This window comes from Amblyraja radiata, chromosome 32 (assembly GCF_010909765.2).
Source record: "Amblyraja radiata isolate CabotCenter1 chromosome 32, sAmbRad1.1.pri, whole genome shotgun sequence".
Classification (NCBI taxonomy): domain Eukaryota; kingdom Metazoa; phylum Chordata; class Chondrichthyes; order Rajiformes; family Rajidae; genus Amblyraja; species Amblyraja radiata.
The window spans coordinates 9,412,188-9,429,946 of NC_045987.1; the positions used below are offsets into that span (position 1 = coordinate 9,412,188).

The 17,759-nt window shown below is 41.4% G+C and overlaps 1 protein-coding gene and 1 long non-coding RNA gene across 4 annotated transcripts in view; one reads left to right on the top strand and one right to left on the bottom strand.

The window, feature by feature from the left end:
• Nucleotides 1-17,759, top strand: part of pomt1 (protein O-mannosyltransferase 1) — a 28,694-nt gene that overhangs the window by 7,345 nt on the left and 3,590 nt on the right. For all 3 annotated transcript variants that reach the window (XM_033049256.1, XM_033049257.1, XM_033049258.1), the window contains 12 exons: nucleotides 1,185-1,296; nucleotides 1,393-1,458; nucleotides 4,475-4,568; nucleotides 7,376-7,531; nucleotides 9,720-9,850; nucleotides 11,588-11,683; nucleotides 12,002-12,094; nucleotides 13,058-13,154; nucleotides 14,584-14,676; nucleotides 16,084-16,204; nucleotides 16,474-16,571; nucleotides 17,336-17,449. In XM_033049256.1, the coding sequence (XP_032905147.1) occupies nucleotides 1,185-1,296; nucleotides 1,393-1,458; nucleotides 4,475-4,568; nucleotides 7,376-7,531; nucleotides 9,720-9,850; nucleotides 11,588-11,683; nucleotides 12,002-12,094; nucleotides 13,058-13,154; nucleotides 14,584-14,676; nucleotides 16,084-16,204; nucleotides 16,474-16,571; nucleotides 17,336-17,449 (1,271 nt within the window). The remainder of the gene's footprint in view (nucleotides 1-1,184; nucleotides 1,297-1,392; nucleotides 1,459-4,474; nucleotides 4,569-7,375; nucleotides 7,532-9,719; nucleotides 9,851-11,587; nucleotides 11,684-12,001; nucleotides 12,095-13,057; nucleotides 13,155-14,583; nucleotides 14,677-16,083; nucleotides 16,205-16,473; nucleotides 16,572-17,335; nucleotides 17,450-17,759) is intronic.
• Nucleotides 11,726-13,121, bottom strand: LOC116991004. Its single transcript, XR_004416681.1, has 2 exons — nucleotides 13,021-13,121; nucleotides 11,726-12,196 (listed from the first exon to the last, which is right to left on the bottom strand). It is a non-coding gene; the product is annotated as an uncharacterized LOC116991004 (long non-coding RNA).

Genomic DNA, 17,759 nt, shown 5'->3' on the forward strand with positions numbered 1-17,759 from the left:
AGTTATTTTAAGTGTTATGACGTTAACATTTTATATTTAACTAGACCAAGATTCCACCACTCACCCGTTCCCCCAACGCAATATTGCACCACTCATGCATAGCCCCCAACTGAACAGGCGCGGCTCATTTCTCCTCATTCCCCAGCACTCCCTCCTCCTCCTCTTCATCCGCCCACCAATCCCAAGAGAGGGAGGCGGAGGGGGCTAGAGAGGGAGGGGGTAGAGAAGGTGGGAGTGAGGTGAGTGAGTTTTTGGGGCTGTTTTTAAAATTTAAAGGATTAATATAATCGGAAATATAGGTGGGAATGCGACGGGAAGATGTTTATCGCCACAACGGGAAAAATGTGAGTAGGATATGTGAAAATGGGAAGGCCGTGGCCTAGCGTTTGGAAGAAGATAGGAAAAGCAGATTGACACATTGTTGGCACAAACACAAACAATAGGAAGAGTTTTAGTATTATAGAGATGGTTAATATCCAGGGTAAGAAAGTATATACTATTATACTCTTTGCTGAGTATGGTGTTGAGAATCCCCTTTTACAGTTGTACAGAATGAGGTTTACTTACAGCAGCAGTTATTTTATTTATATTACCTCTGTCTCCATAACAGGTTACTAATCATTATCAGGAGTGTGATTCGTATGATCTATTCAAGTACCTTTCTTTTATTTTCCCCTGGGGAGGCCATGTTCATTCTAATCTAAATAATTGATATATACCATAAACACCAAAGGGCCCAGCAATGATCCTTGAGGCACACCACTTCACAGGCCTCCAGTCTGAAAACCAGCCTATCACCATCACCTTCTGCTTCCTTCCATGAAGCCAATTTTCTGTCTAGCCAGCTAGCTCTCCCTGGATACCATGCAATCTAATCTGTCAGAGCAGCCTACCATGCAAAACCTTATCAGAGGCCCTGCTGAAGTCCATTGAGACAACGTCTATGGCTTTGCCCTCGTTAACCTTTTTGGTTACTTGTCAAAAAATGCAAGTCATATGTGTAAGACATAATATCCCATGTGCAAAATCAGCCCCGTCTCCAAATCCATATATCAATGCAACTGTTCGTGTTGAGAGTGTGCTAGATTTCATTTCTACCATTGTGCAGTGTCTGCATAACAAGTAGTATGTATTTGTACAACATTTATGCCGTTCCAATATTGCAGTTCTCTTTTTCCAAATAGAAAACTCCTTAATAACCCAGTCACGGTTTATGCTTCTGGAACCCATTCTCATTTTCTTTGCACTGCTGGCGGTCTTGTCTTATCTGAAATTCTACAATATACAGAAAAACAGGTATGATGAGCCATTACTGTAATATTTTATGTTGTAAATTATGGAAAGTGTGCAGTATAGACATTAATGCCTTTCATCAATTACATTTTGTTTCAGCTCATTTTCAGTGAAGTGGTGGTCTTGGCTTTTCCTAACTGGAACAGCATGTGCATTTGCTATTGGGTGAGTTCCTTCACATATGTATATCATGCAGCAATAAGCGAGTTTGGCATTCCGACTGCGCATGCCCAGGTCATAGGTCACTGGAGATAAACATTCTCGGCAGGCGAGCTGCTGGCTGTTTACAGACCTGCATTTCATCAGGATCGAACCAGGTCTTCGGTGCTGCGAGCACTGTTGAATTGCAACTGGAGTTAGCGACACTAGTTCTCCCTTCTTCACTGGTCCATGCAGAAATTTCAGCAGTGACAATGTAATGAATCACGGTCTGGTACCCCTCAGCCTGGGTGTATGGGTTCCATTCTCACTCGGGCTTCCCTCCTGGGTTATACAATTATTATACAGGGGCAAACCATGCACCCCTCCAGCATAACCCCAGGAGGCAGATTTATGAACGGAGTCTCACTACCGTCCCCATCCCCTCCCGAGTGTCGCATCCCTGTCCGGGGGCAATCGGAGATGTCTGGGGTGACCCTGGACTGATGGGATACTGGCCCAGAGCAGTGGCGGCCCCAGGCTTACAGCCAGCGTGGAGAAGAAACATAGAAAATAGGTGCAGGAGGAGGCCATTGACAAGAAGCACTAACTCCAGCTCAACTCTGCTACAACTCCCGAGGAACCCATTCCCCTACGGGCCGGGGTCCGTCTGCTACACTCTCGCCTTATCCAGTGGCTGTCGGTTAACCCCCTCGATGCCGGTGAAAGCCGAGCACTAGTCATCAATGGGTATACACACAAAATGCAGTAACTCAGTGGGTCAGGCAACATCTCTGGAGAAGGGTCTCGGCCCGAAACGTCACCTATTCCTTTTCTCCAAAGATGCTGCCCGTCCCTCTGAGTTACTCCAGCACATTGTATCTACCTTCGGTATAAACCAGCATCTGCAGTTCCTTCCTACAGAGCGACGCCTGTCCGCGGGTAAAGGCGAGGCGGCGGGGGGAGAGATGGGGAGAGGGATGGGAAGAGAGATGAGGAGAGATGAACTCGCTATCGCAGCTTCACTGCAGGTCCCGGACACCCCGTCTCCGGAAGAACTCCCCGGCTCTAGGACAATCCCTCCATCTCCCCGCCCCAGATTGGAGGGAGGGACTGAAGGACATTGCCTGCCTCTGCAACCAAGGTGCAAACCCCAACACCCTCCGCAGAATGTTAAACTAAACACATCTGTGAGCAAAACACAAACACGCACATCTTTCACCCCCTTTCTCTCTCCCCTCCCTTTCTCTCCCCCCACCTATTACCGTCTCCCCGCCGGTCCAGTCTTTCCCCCTGTCTCTCACACGTATCTACCCCCTCTTTCGCTGTTACACCCTGATCTCCTGCTACCTGGCACCCCAGTTCGCTTTTTTGTCTCGAATGAACTTTGACAAATCCCATGATTCCTTGCGTTTTTCGGAATACCAAACTCGCTTATTGCTGCTTGCTTATCTGCTCAGCATATAGACTGCAAATAAATGTGTCTGCTGAACTAATGTTCCTGAATTTTAACCTTTGCAAGGCTAAGATTGCAGCATTTCTCCTACATGGATAAGCATAATTTACTTAATGGTTATTTTAATTTAATTACGAAGCAGATGAAATGGAAATTTGGGATCTCTTTGTGTACTGCAATGTAGCTGAGTAATTAATACTAGAGAGCTCATACATTTAATGCTGTTCTAAGTGGGGTTGGCTGCTCTCAGCCAGGTTGACATTGAAGGTTCAACATTGAAGGATCTCTATGATAAGAGAGGAGAAAATTCAGCCAGGAGTCTCACCGCTGATCATATGGAATAGTCTAGTGCGGATCATATGCGCCTTATCACAGAAACACCTTGCAGGAGACTATTTAAACCATTGGGTTGTTTCTTTGTTGGATAGGAGAATGTAAGAGAAATTTATGAATCGATACTTTGATGGATTACAGACATACTTACTGTTTCTGGAAAGTGGATTGAAAAACTGAGGAGATGATTTAAATCATTGACTAGACAGTCACAGCGAGCGGTTTTAAGAGGGTGGGTACATAAAATAACTACTACTTCATGGGAGTGAGTTGAAAATTTGAGGTTAAGTGATTTAAACCACTGACAGAATGCCCAAAGGAAAGTAATTTTAATCTTGAAAATGTGGAAGAATTAGTTGCATAAAGTTACATTTAAGGAACCATTGTTATGGACAGGATCCCAGAGCAAAAGTACAATAGCAGAATCAGTGAATGCAGTAGAGTTAAGAATATGTGACAGCACCTCCGGGAATGAGGTGTGAAAGAGATGATTGGTTCAGTGGTCTGTCAGTAGCAGGGAAGAAGCTATTCTTAAGTCTGGATATTTGAGCTGTCAAGCACCTGTATCTTCTCACAAAATGGAAGAGAGAAAAGGAAATGGCTAGGGTGAGGGTGATAGGTTGTTTGAAGAGAGCAGCAGAGTTAATTCCCTCTTAACTACTGCTTTGGTCTTGACCACTTGAGAAAGCTAGAGTCTACTTTGCGATAGGCCCTAGAGAACTCTGAAACAGAGCTGCTAACCTCTGCAGTTACCTCCTGAAATATTTTTCCATCTCATCCTTTCCTCTTTCTTAAAGCCTAACTTTTTGATGGAAGTTTTTAATCATTTGTTGTAATATTACATTGTAGCTTGCTGTTGGGGGAGTCCAGAATCAGGGGACACAGTTTAAGAATAAGGGGTAAGCCATTTAGAACTGAGATGAGGAAACACTTTTTCACACAGAGAGTTGTGGAATTCCTTGCCTCAGAGGGCGGTGGAGGCCAGTTCGCTGGATACTTTCAAGAGAGAGCTAGATAGGGCTCTTAAAGATAGCGGAGTCGGGGGATATGGGGAGAAGGCAGGAACGGGGTATTGATTGGGGCTGATCAGCCATGATCACATTGCATGGCGGTGCTGGCTCGAAGGGCAAGTTGTTTGTAATTCATTATCATTTAATCTTAAATGTGGAAAGCTATGACTTTTGTTAGCTTAATTAGAAATGTTAACTTGGGACTTCAAATCCAATGGCTATTTTTGTTTTGATATGTTTGCAGGGTAAAATACATGGGCTTATTCACATACTTGCTTCTGTTGGCTATTGCTGGAGTACATACATGGAAGCTAATTGGGGATACAACATTATCAAATGTAGGTATCTAAGCTACCGTTTATGTTTAATTTTGTGTGATGGAGACATTATATGGTAAATCAATTAATTTATGTTTTTTGAGCTTTAGAGTACATCTTTAATAACTCGTATACTGTGGTATTGCTGTGGTAAGTACAAGAGTGCAGTGGTAGTCTCAGTGTTTAAGTTACCAGAATTGTAATCCAGAGGCCTGGACTAACATTCAAGTGACCCAAATTCAAATTGTACCATAGTACCATTTATATTCAGTTTAGATTAAATTTAGACATTTATATTCAGTTAATAGCCCACAATAGATCAGGCAGTAATTATGTACAGAGAAATAGGTAACATTTCAGGTCAAATACTCTTCATCAGAATTATCCTGCTGTGTGTTATTAACTAAATTGAAATGTCAGTTACTATGTTGGGATAAGGACATGGATTTATGTAATCGATTATTATTCCAGTTGTGATGAAGGGTCTTCAACGTAAAACGCTAATTGTGTTTTCCTTTCCACGGATGCTGCCTAACCTTTGGTGCTTTTTCAGCATTTTCTCCATTTATTTAAGATTTCCAAGATCATGATTTTTTATGATCTCCAGCCCTTTGACATTGCGAGATGTCTGTGTTCTTCCAGTTCTGGCTTCATGAGCATTTGTCATTTTATTCAATTCACCACTCGTGGTCATATCTTAAACTGCCATGGCCTTAAGCTCTGGATTCCCACTTTAAACCTCTTCATCCCTCTTCCTCAATGTCCTTAAGATTCAACTATTTAATTATTGGTTCTAAAAATATTTATTTGTAAGTCAGTGTCAGATTTTGTTTCCCTACATTAAAGTCACGAGATAAATAATGAAATGCTAAAGCCAATTTGAGTCAAGAGCATTTTATTGCCATATGTTCCAAAACAGAACATTAAAATTCTTACTTGCAGCAGCACAACAGATATATAAATCTAGTATTCTGCAGTAAATACCATAATAAACAACAAAAAACTTCAACATGAACAAAAACAATAGGACAAGATAAAAGCAACCCCACCTCCCAAGTCTATATGTAATTCTGAGTTTAGTTGGAGGTTGTTGTGTTTGATGGTTGGGAATAAGCTGCTCCTGAACCTGGATGTTACACAATTTGATACAAATACATCTATAGATGCTCCTGAACACATCATCAGTGATGTAACCTAGGGTCATTGGATGTTTCAGGTCTTTCAACATCAGACACCCTCACCCAGGGGACCCAGCCATGGTTGATCAGACCACGACTTGTGTTCAGGTGGCATTCACTCCTCCCCATGGACCTTCTCTCCTGATTCAGAGCCATCTCGAGGCCTTCTCCGCTGCCTCTGTGGTGTTCTTGATGGCCCTTCTACTCGCCACTCCGTTGATGCCCAGTGCACTCAAGGCTTTGTAGAACGATTGCCCTGCAAAACTTCTGCAGCCAACCTCGATGGGCATACACCTTGCCTTCCAGCCCTGCTTGCGGCAGTCTATGACCAGCTCTTCATACTTGGCCATCTTCCTCTCGTGGGCCTCCTCCAGACAGTCCTCCCACGGCACTGTCAGTTCCAACAAGACGATGTTTTTGGTCGCCTCTGAGACCAGGAGGATATCTGGCCTCAGGGTGGTCGTGGCAATGTGCTGTGGGAACTTCAGCTGTTTCACCAGGTCTACGGAAGATTGCACTAAGACTAATGTGGGTGAGGTAGTAATGTTGGCGAAATAGGTGAAGCTGACTACTCTGCAATTGGTTCCTCCTTTGACAAATGGTTCCTCCCTTGTTCGAGATGTACCTATTTTTTAAGACAGTTTGAATATTACTTTGTTCGCTCATCCGTTTGTTCAGATCTCCCTTGGTGTTATTCACATTAGAATTCAGTCTGAAGGCCCATTGCAATAGTTAACTGTTATGTCGGGTGGTCATTTGAAGTCTGTGCTGCGAGTGTAAGTAATCTAAATGGGGAAATGCAGATAATTGCGTTCTTCTAAAGTAGGGGGCAGTTGTAAATAATTGTGAACTTTTAGCTTATAAGTTCAAGAATGGTTAATTGTCATGCATTGGGACTGGAATAATGGCATTCTTATTTGTTGCATCTTTCCAGGCACCTTGAGGAAGGATGTCGTTATTCTGCTCCCGGTACATATGACAGTTAAACATTCTTGAACTCTTGAGCTAAAATCTAGCTCCTGTAAGAGTTGCCTATTTTATGTTGCAATTATGTCTGAGCTCCGGCTTGGGATGAGTTTCACAAGTGATTCTCATGGAAGCCGAATGAATTTGACAATCCCTTTGAAATTCAATCAAATGACCTAACTGTTGCAGACATGGAGTGAAAAGAAACAGCTCCAAAGCTATCTAACAATATAGATAGAGAGGGATTATCCTTGTTGGGAATAGGGGAAAACAAAAACTGTATGCACATTCGAAATGCTGGAAGGATTTACAGGTCAGGCAGCATCTGTGGAGCAAAACTATCAATACTACAGGTCGATGATCTGATAAAAATCAAATGTATTTTGTCAGTACTTCTCACATATAGTTTTCGTTTGGCAACATATTAATCATTGTTCTAATAAGTGTGTTTTTGGATTTTGTTTACTCCCAGTAACTTCATTTTATTTCTTGCCAAAGAAAAATGTACTAGAATAATGCAATATAACTTTAACTTTTTTTAATTAGAACATGGAAATGGAGGCCTCTGTGCTTGCATTGTGGACTGAAAAAATTGGCCAGTTGATTGGATTTTCTTTTCTCTTTATTACCACATTGTCTAGTTTGAAGACTAAGCCTTGCAATTTCTCTAAATCTCATTTGCAGGTCACAGTGTTTTATCACATCGTGGCCCGTGTATGTGCACTTCTAGTCCTCCCAATAATCTTGTATCTGGGCTGCTTCTACATCCACCTGACTTTGTTGTACCGCTCTGGGCCACATGATCAAATAATGACCAGCATGTTCCAAGCAAGTCTGGAGGTAAGACTATTGAATATCATGTGGAAATAGCCCCTTCGGCCCACAGAATCCATGCCACGCATTGATCCTCTGTTCACACTCGTTCTGTGTGTCTCCCACTTTCACACCCACTCCCTACACTGGTCAGGTTCGAGCCCGAGTCTCTGGCACTGTGAAGAAGCAGCTCTACGAGCCACTGATTTTATTTTTCTTTCTCCTTGCCAGTAAGCAAAATGTTTTAAAGTGACTCTAAACATAGTGTGTTAAGAATTCAAACAGCCTGGTACGCTTCAGGAATGTAATTTGACAGGATGTATTCAAATTGTTAAATTGATTGGTAAACACGAAGGAACACCAAAACCTAGATAGTTCCAAGGCTGCAGAAAGATTAAACTCAACCATTTTTCAGAATCTATCCTGTGATCATTGCAATTCTAAACTGGTTATGATTTATAATGAGATGTATACTTTAAGCTGATTGGCATTATAATTTGCCTTCCTATGTTTTAGTTAAATAAACTATTTGTCATTCAGAATGTTTTCAAGCCTAGTAGTTCTGCTTAGTGGGAATGGCATTGGGAGTGCAGACCACTAAATTCTATGTCCTTTGATTCATAAGGGGTGGCAGGCAAAGGCAGCTTGATTCCTGAATCTGTTCATCATTTCACAATCAATCTTGATGTGAGGTGAGAAAAAAAGTATCTGCAGGCTCACAGGGAATAACTCACAATGGTGAGCTGCAGGAGAACAGAGCGATACAGTGGTACACAAAAATGCTGGAGAAACTCAGCGGGTGCAGCAGCATCTATGGAGCGAAGGAAATAGGTAACGTTTCGTGCCGAAACCCTTCTTCAGACTGATAGGGGGTGGCGGAGAGAGGGAAGGAAAAAGGAGGAGGAGGAGCCCGAGGGCTGGGGGATGGGAGGAGACAGCTCGAGGGCTAAGGAAGGGGAGGAGACAGCAAGGGCTAACAAAATTGGGAGAATTCAATGTTCATGCCCGCCGGATGCAGGCTCCCCTGCTGTTCCTCCAATGAGGTGCTGTTCCTCCAATTTCCGTTGTTGCTCACTCTGGCAATGGAGGAGACCCGGGACAGAGAGGTCGGATTGGGAATGGGAGGGGGAATTGAATTGCTGAGCCACCGGGAGGTCAGGTAGGTTCTTGCGGACCGAGCGGAGGTGTTCGGCGAAACGATCGCCCAACCTCCGCTTAGTCTCACCGATGTAGATCAGCTGACATCTAGAGCAGCGGATGCAGTAGATGAGGTTGGAGGAGATACAGGTGAACCTCTGTCGCACCTGGAACGATTGCTTGGGTCTTTGAATGGAGTCGAAGGGGGAGGTAAAGGGACAGGTGTTGCATTTCTTGCGGTTGCAACGGGAAAGTGCCCGGGGAGGGGGTGGTACGGGAGGGAAGGGAAGAATTGACAAGAGAGTTGCGGAGGGAGTGGTCTTTGCGGAAGACAAACATTGGGGGAGATGGGAAGATGTGGCGAGTGGTGGGGTCACGTTGGAGGTGAACAGTTGAACAGAGAGATACAGTGAGTCATCTCACTAACAAAAGGAGAGATGACCATACACAGACTGGGCGATCGTTTCACAGAACTCCTTCGCTCAGCCCACCTGAACCTACCTGATCTCCCGGTTGCTGGACACTTTAATTCTCCTTCCCATTCCTACACTGCCCTTTCTGTCCTAGGTCTCCTCCATTGTCAGAGTGAGGCTAAACGCAAATTGGAGGAACAGCATCTCATATTTCGCTTGGGCAGCTTGCAGCCCAGTGGTATGAATATTGATTTCAGGTAGCCCCGGCATTCCCTCTGTCTCTTTCCCTCCCCCACCCAAGTCGCACTAGCTTTTCATTTTCACCCAACAAACAGCTAACAATGGCCTGTTTCCTTTATCATCGTTACTTTTTTGCATATCTTTCATTCATTGTTCTTTATCTCTCCACATCACCTTCTCTCGTTTCCTTTATCCTTAACCAGTCTGAAGAAGGGTCTCAACCCGATATGTCACCCATTCCTTCTCCAGAGATGCTGCCTGTCCCACTGGGTTACTCCAGCTTTTTGTGTCTACGAGTCAAAAGTATATACTGGCAAGTTTGACGCATAGATATCTGTTTTATTATGTTAGTATAAATATTTGGTCAAGAGTATACTTGGTATTTCCCAAGCCGGTTATAATGTTACACATGTTTTCGTTTACAGGGGGGACTGGCAAGGATCACACAGGGACAACCTCTTGAAATAGCCTATGGTTCCCAGATTACGCTGAGGAATACATGGAGCAAACCTGTTCCTTGCTGGCTCCATTCACACAAGAACATGTACCCTATCAGGTAATGAATGGTTCAAGATGATAGAAATATTTTGATCCTCTTTATGAAGTTTGGGTGCATAGGGCAGAACTATGGCAGACTACAGATAATTCTAGTACTCAACACTGTATACTGTTAAATGCTGCCACTGCCCTGTATTTGAATCCTTCAACAACATATCATAGATTTTAATACAAAAGCTTTGTATTGTGCGTGCAACAACTTTATCCTTCTGTTGTGCCTGTAATGTATCTCCCCAAGTCGCTTGACAGAAGATAACATATCTGGCCACATACACAAATACAAGAGAGTTGAACAAAAGCCTGGTAAAGCATTAGGTTCAAACAGCATTTTAAAGGAAGGGAGAGAGGTAGAGGCAGAGTATTCCTGAAGGACATTATCAATAAGCTACATCGTTCAGTACTGACTGCAGAGATTAAAATATGATTACACGAGGTCAAAACTGGAGGAGCACAGATTTCAAAGGCAGGTGTGATTGATGCGCACTATAGAAATATCAATAAACAAGGCCACGGAGGGATTTGAAAATAAGGGTGATAATTTTAATGCTTAAGTGTTGACAGATCTTGTGCAAGTCCACTAGGGACGCCGCTTTGATGGCAGCCTCTGCCTAAAGTCTGTCTGTTTTCTGTCTTTTTTTATTTTTAAAGTTTGTTTTGGAGATTTCTTTAGCTTTTCTTTGTGGGGGAGGGGTAGGGTAAGGGGGAAACCGTTTCCTAGTCACTTCCTGGCGAGGACGCGACTATTCTCCAAGTCGCGTCCTCGCCCCCTCCTCGCGGCCTACCACCTGGATTGGAGCGGCCTTTCCTGCCGGGGACCCGGACCCTTCAGCAGCGGCGGTGCAGCGCTGGATACATCGCGGAATGGGCGATTGCTTACCTGGATCGCCATTGAAGCTCCGGAGTGTTGGGCCTGCTGCTTTAACATCGGAGCTGTGGTTCGTAGAGCTTCCAACGCGGGCGGCGCTGACTTCAACATCGCGGAGTCCTGGGGCCCTTTGCCGAGGACCGCCAGCATTGAATCTCCGCCCAGTGCGGCCTGTGGACTTCGGGAGCCGCGGAGTTGGCCGATTCAGATGTCCAAGCCGCTGAGGATGTCCTCCAGTCCCGAGGTCGGACTTCCATCAACCCGGTGAGCAGGCCTGAACATCGGGCCGCCCTTAACGGCAACAGCGGGGGGTTCGGGAGCCCCCCGACCACGGGTGGACAACGGAGGAGGATGACTGAATTTTGGAGCCTTCCCTCACACTGGGAAACTTTGATCCCGCAGAGTGGGGATGTCTGTGTTAAAGACTATCGTGTTCTGTGCTCTTTATTATTCGTACAGCGACTACACATTTCACTGTACCAATTGGTACATGTGACAAATAAATAAATGTATCTTGTAAGTGTAGGCCAATGAGAAGAATTATAATGGATGAACAGGACTTAATTTGATTTAAAATGCAGGCAGCAGAGTTTTGCCTACATAATGAAGGGTGATTAATGATCAAAATGCCTAGTTTGTTACATGATACACCACTATTTTAAAAATTGAGGATACATTTGAGGACATAAAATAACAGATAAACACAAAAGGCTGGAATAACTCAGCAGGTCAGGCAGCATCTCTGGAGAAAATGGATTGGTGATATTTTGGGTTAAGAGCCTTAATGTAACATGTTTTGGCTTAGAGTTAACGGAGTTTTGTACTGTCAGAGCTGCCATTTGTTAGCTGAAATTGTGTGTATCTTTGCAGGTATGATGGTGACAGAGGCAGCTCCCATCAGCAACAAGTAACATGCTATCCTTTTAAAGATGTGAACAATTGGTGGATTATAAAGGATCCTGGCAAGTATGTGTGAACTTTGAATGTAACCATGAAAAGAGTTGCACAAGAAGATTTTATTTGTGCACTTGACAATACTTCCAAATTGCATCATGATACTTTCTAAATAGTAACTTAATTCCTTCTACTGTTACTACTAATTCTGAGACAAAACGTAAATATTGCCATGAATGCTTTTTTTCCAACAGAATTTTAATTTATCTTCCTTAGTTCCCAAGCTCATCACTTGATGTTTTTGTGCTTAGCTGAAATGAAGATGTTTAGCAGACAGTTATTTATATATAAACTATATGGACTTGTCATTGTGTTTTCTTTCTTATTCAGACAGGAGCTGGTTGTCAGCAATCCACCTCGCTCAGTTCGCCATGGTGATATTGTGCAATTGGTCCATGGGATGACAGCTCGTTATCTTAACACGTATGTACAAGGAGCGAGCGTGCTGTTACATTGATGCACTTCCATCATCTTGCATTTTTGTTAATCAATCTGGTCAATTGAATTATTCAGAATTGCCTGTTCCTGAGTGTGAATTTTTAGCAGAAAAATGTATACATATACATTTGAAATATTAAGCAAATAAACCAAAGTATAATCAATTCCAAAATGAAGATGTCTGATATAAAAGCAAGAAACCTCAAGAATATTCAGCAGATCCACATGCATTATTTGTATTTCTTTATTGTTTGCAGCTCACATAATTTAGTGAACAGGAAGATGGTATGCCAAGATTTGTATTTAAATCCCACTACACATGTCTTTATAACTGACAATTTTTGCATATGGAATAGAAACCAGGATATTTTGGCATCATTGTAGATGAATTATTTAAGGCAATACTCCTTTCTCCTACTTCTTGCAGTGTTCCTTATCTTAATGGACTGGGAGGTAACCTGAGGTCTCTGGCTAGCCCTTGCTATCAATTATTTATTGGCACGCAATGTGAAAGATGTTGGTAGAGGTAGAATTAGAATGAAGTGACATTCTGCCTGCATCAACTCTTTGCAAGAGTTCTACAGTTAATTCATTCCAAACACTGACATTTCTTCAGGTAGTAATTTGGAAATACTACATTATTTAATTATCGTAAAGATTTAATGTGCCTTTATTATTAAAGATAGGAGTGCTTCAATAAACAGTGAATTAAATATTTTAGCACGATGTCCTGCACCAAGGTACTCAATGAACCCACAAGATTGTTATTTATACTTAAGTTCTTTACTTTGTGTGAACAAGGTGAAAAGGTAATATAAATACATCTCCCATATGTAGTGTCAAGATTACATCAGCAGCAGTTGGGTTCTCATCCACTTAATATTTACAGATTGGAACAATAATAAACTTACTAACTCATGTGATGAAACTTGTAACTTTATTTTCCAGGCATGATGTTGCAGCGCCTATGAGTCCTCAGTGGCAGGAGATTTCTTGTTATGTTGATTACAACATTTCAATGCCAGCACAGAACCTGTGGAAAGTGGTAAATGCCGATTGATATTTATTGGAGCTTGAACTGTGATTTTCTAACTTTCGAATGGAAGACCCCCAAAGATATATAACGTATCTGTCCAATGCTGAAACACAAAAATGATAGAATTGCAATGTTGTGTGCAGCATCCAAAATATCAACACCATTTTTACTTTTAGATCATCTCTAATTTAGTAAAGTATGCAAAGCACTTGTGCATTATCAAATAAAACCTGATTACTGAGCACAATGAAAGACATTAGACTAGACCTGGTTAAAATGTATGCTTTCAGGAGTGCTTTAAATTATAAGAGGAAGTTGAAAGCTATTGGGAATTAATTCCCGAGTCTGGGATGGAGGAAACTGAAAGGACCATTGTAAAGTGAATAAGCCTGAGGATTACCCAAGAGAGAAAACTTTAAAATCATTAGGTGGTTTTGAGTATAAGGGTGTGATGGTCTTGAAACTTTTTTTAACCAAAGAATGTAACTAGAATATGGAACTTTTTACTGCAATTGGTTGAGACATAGAATATATAAAAGTTAGAGAAAAGTACTGAAACATATAAAGTTACATTTAATCTGAGTTACTACTCAAGTACTGAGTATAGGTTTTATTGTCATATGTACAGTAAACATTTTGTTTTGCATGCTATCCAAGCATAAAGATATCCATACATAGGCGCTTCAGGTAACGCAGAGAGAGGAAACAGTAGAACAGTCTTACAGCTACAGAGAAAGTGCACATTAACAGAGTGCAAGGTCCGTCATGAGGTAGATTTGGGGGGGGGGGGGGGGGGGTGGTGGGAATACAACCTTCAGCTTGTGAGAGGTCTGTTCAAGAGTAAGATTGGAAGAAGCAAAACCAATGAGTTTGGGATTTCTGAAGTCTCCGCTTGGAATGATTGGGCTCTAGAAAGGCATATTTGAAAGCATATTGTTCAATTTATGCAGCATATTAACAGTGAAATGAATATGTCCATAGTCAGTTATTGAAAGGTGAATTACAATAGTTACGTTTCAATTCCCTGATTTAAAAGGCTTTGAAGAGTTTTTTTTTGGATAGACACGTGGATGTACAGGAAATGAACATATATGGAGCTGGCAGATTAGTGTATCTTGCATCATGTTTGGCACCAACATAGTGGGCCAAATGGCCTGTTATGAACTGTTCTATGCTCTATAAAGTATCTCCATTAACATAGTTCCCGTACGGATTTGGAAAAATGATGAATTTATGGCAGATTTCTGTAATTTTGTCAGTGATTTCATTTGTGTAATTATTTAAGATTACTAAGAGTCTGGTTTTCCGATATGTAGATACCAAATGAACAGAAGATACAGAAAAAGCTGAGGTCTTGTACTCTGGAATAATCAAAGCTGATAGACCGAAGTTTACTAATCCATATTTCACATTAAAGTTTTAATTCCATTTGTTCCAGGAGATTGTCAATCGAGAAACTGAGAATGAAATATGGAAAACTATATTATCAGAAGTAAAGCTTTTGCATGTAAACACCTCTGCAGTATTAAAGGCAAGTTTGTAAAATAAACACAAGCTATTAAAGGCCATAGCTTCATAGTTTCTGAATGCCCATATACTTATCAGAAGTTATGTTATTAACCATATTTGCAGGATTTATGCATGACTAATGTGTTTAGTTAAGAGCTGTAATCTTCCTATTGCCACTTTCCTTTATTATTCCAGAAGTATGAATTTCTAGGGTGTATAGTACATTAGTCTCCGTTTATTGATCTGGAAATATTTTGCTTAACTGGGCTCTTTAGGTATTTATTTGGCAACATGTTTGGGTAATTGCATTGTGGTTGTGGATAGAAGATTAACTGCCTACAGGAAACAGAAATGGATTGTGTTCTCAGAGGCAAGATGTAATGCGCAATGAGTCATAATGATCAGTGCTGGGCTCTGAGCATTTCACGGCCTATATAAATGAGTTGCACGCAGTCTCTCAGGGTGTGGTTGCCGAGACAGGTAGAAAGTAACTTGCAAAGAGAACATTAGGAAGCTGCTACGGTTGAATGCCCGACTCGTACTTCTAATTCATACATTCATTTGTATTCAAGATTTGAGAGCAACTCTTAATTCTGCTCTCGCTCATCCCTGAAATTAAATCGTACACCATTAGTGGCCATGCCTTCAGTTGTCAAGATGCAAGGATTTGACATTCCTTCAGTAATACAATAATTCTCTGGATGCTTTCAAGAGAGAGTTAGATAGAGCTCTTAAAGATAGCGGAGTCAAGGGATATGGGAAGATGGCAGGAACGGGGTACTGATTGTGGATGATCAGCCATGATCACATTGAATGGCAGTGCTGGCTCAAAGGGCTGAATGGCCCAAACCTGCACCTATTGTCTATAATTGAAGCCTATCTCTGATCATTAGCCCCAATTTTTCCTTATAGGGCTCAGTTGTTTTGTTTGGTAACAAGTGTGTGTAATTGCATTGTGATAGTTGTGGATTACACATAATTTACAGAAAGCAGTCAGTTTTCTCCTATATTGACATTTGTTATTTTAACTGTTCTATCCTGGAGCCAGTTACATGACTATAAAGAAAGCTGAAAATATAAAATGACTGTATGTGGAATTCACATGTGTTCAGGTGCCCACTGAGGCCACAATCAACATTGATGAGTGTAGGGTCAGATCCAAAAATGTGTTGTTCTGATAGGATATTGAATACTGAAAGTTCATTTTTTTTTGGATTGTAATTTGACATTCATTCCTCTTTAAAAGCAATTTATAATCCAGGTAATTATATCTTAAATGTTCAGCTCCACCATGACATTGTGCGAACGTCTTAATTTCTTCCTTTCAGCTTGTGTAAAAACATAATGGTTTGCATGTTCAGTGTAGTTTCAAACTTTTCTCTTTGTAAACATCAGGTCCTGCGATATTTTATTGTACTTTTCATTTCAGTTAAGTGGTACTGCTTTGCCTGATTGGGGCTACCGCCAACTGGAGACTGTTGGAGACAAAAGTTCGAAGGTTTATCATCAGAACATGGCATGGAATGTTGAAGAACACCGGTATGGAAAAAGTAAGGCACGTAGTTAGCTATTGAAGGGAGATGAAGTAAGTTGAGGACACAAAAGTAACGCCCCTTGATCAGAATTTCCCCCTACAATTAGCTACCAGCAATTATTTTCTAAAATATTAGTCACAGGTGGAATTGGCCTATGTTGATAACAAATTTGAGCTTAAATACAAGGAATTAATTCCTTTCAGATTTGAAGCCATTTTTCTTTTGGAATTGCAAAGGGTGTTTTATTTGATTAAACTGGTGCTTTTTCTCATTTTCACACCCAGGTGAAGAACAGAAGGAGAGAGAGTTGGAGTTTCAAACGCCAGTACAGATGGATGTCAGCCAGAACATGAGCTTCATGGCCAAATTCCTGGAATTGCAAGTAATAGACATATTCATTTTATGGTCCTTGTTATATTCTGGTCTCTAATGCATACCCATCCTTACCCCTCTGTTTTTGGCTGCTTTAGTGCAGCTTAGTTTGGGAACAGGCCTTTCGGGACCAGTGATCACCCCTTCACACTAGTTCTATATTAGACTGATTTTTTTATCCACTCTTCACATTAGGGACATTTTCCTGGCTAATTAACCTACAAACCAGCATATCGTTGGGATGTGAGGGGGAAGTCCTCATGGTCACAGGGAAAACATACAAACTCCACAGGGACAGCACCCAAGATCAGGATCGAACCTGCTTCTCTGGTGCTGCGAGGCTGTGGCTTTATCAGCTGCAGCATTGTGCTACTCCTAAAATGGTTGTACTTTGAGATGGCTTAACACCATCACTTCGCATAAATGTATTTTATTTTTTAAAGAGGGACTTTAATAATCTCCATCTTGAATATGTTTGAGTAATCCAGACTTCTGGCATTAAGCTTTTTGAACAATGGGAGGTTTTAAACCTAAAGCTTTCCATCGTTAATGTTTTCTTCGGCTAATTTCTTCTCTATTATAGATTAATTCCCCTTCTCATACTATACATCAACAGAAAATCATTGTTAAGACCTCCTTCAACCAAGTATAACCAAGTTTTTAAATGCTAGTTGAGGTAGATTTAAACTTAGGTTAGGTGAGCCTACTAGTCCCGGCCTGATCATCTGTTCTGTAAATTGTATCTAATGCAACGCTTGTTTTTATTCTCTTCAGCTGAAGATGTTGACGTTGAAGAATGAAGAGACTGAACACAAGTACAGCTCTTCCCCTCTAGACTGGATAAACATGGACACCAATATTGCTTATTGGCTTCACCCCAGCACCAATGTACTAATTTAATTGAACAATATTTAGTTTTATAAACTGTTCATATGAATTTAGCATGTTGCATCTGTACTTTTTGGGTACTAGCCTTTTATTTCCTTCGTTCACAAGCTGCATAAATATTAATATTCTGTCGTAAAATGCCAGTGCAATCTATTGAAGTAAATGAATTAATAAATTTAGAGCAAGCATAAATTAGAAAAAGGAAACAGATTGCACACATTTGCATCTAAAATGGATACAAATTGATGTTCTGGCGAACACAAACTAAACCGAGGCAATGATTGTTAACCACCCTTCATTCAATGCTGTT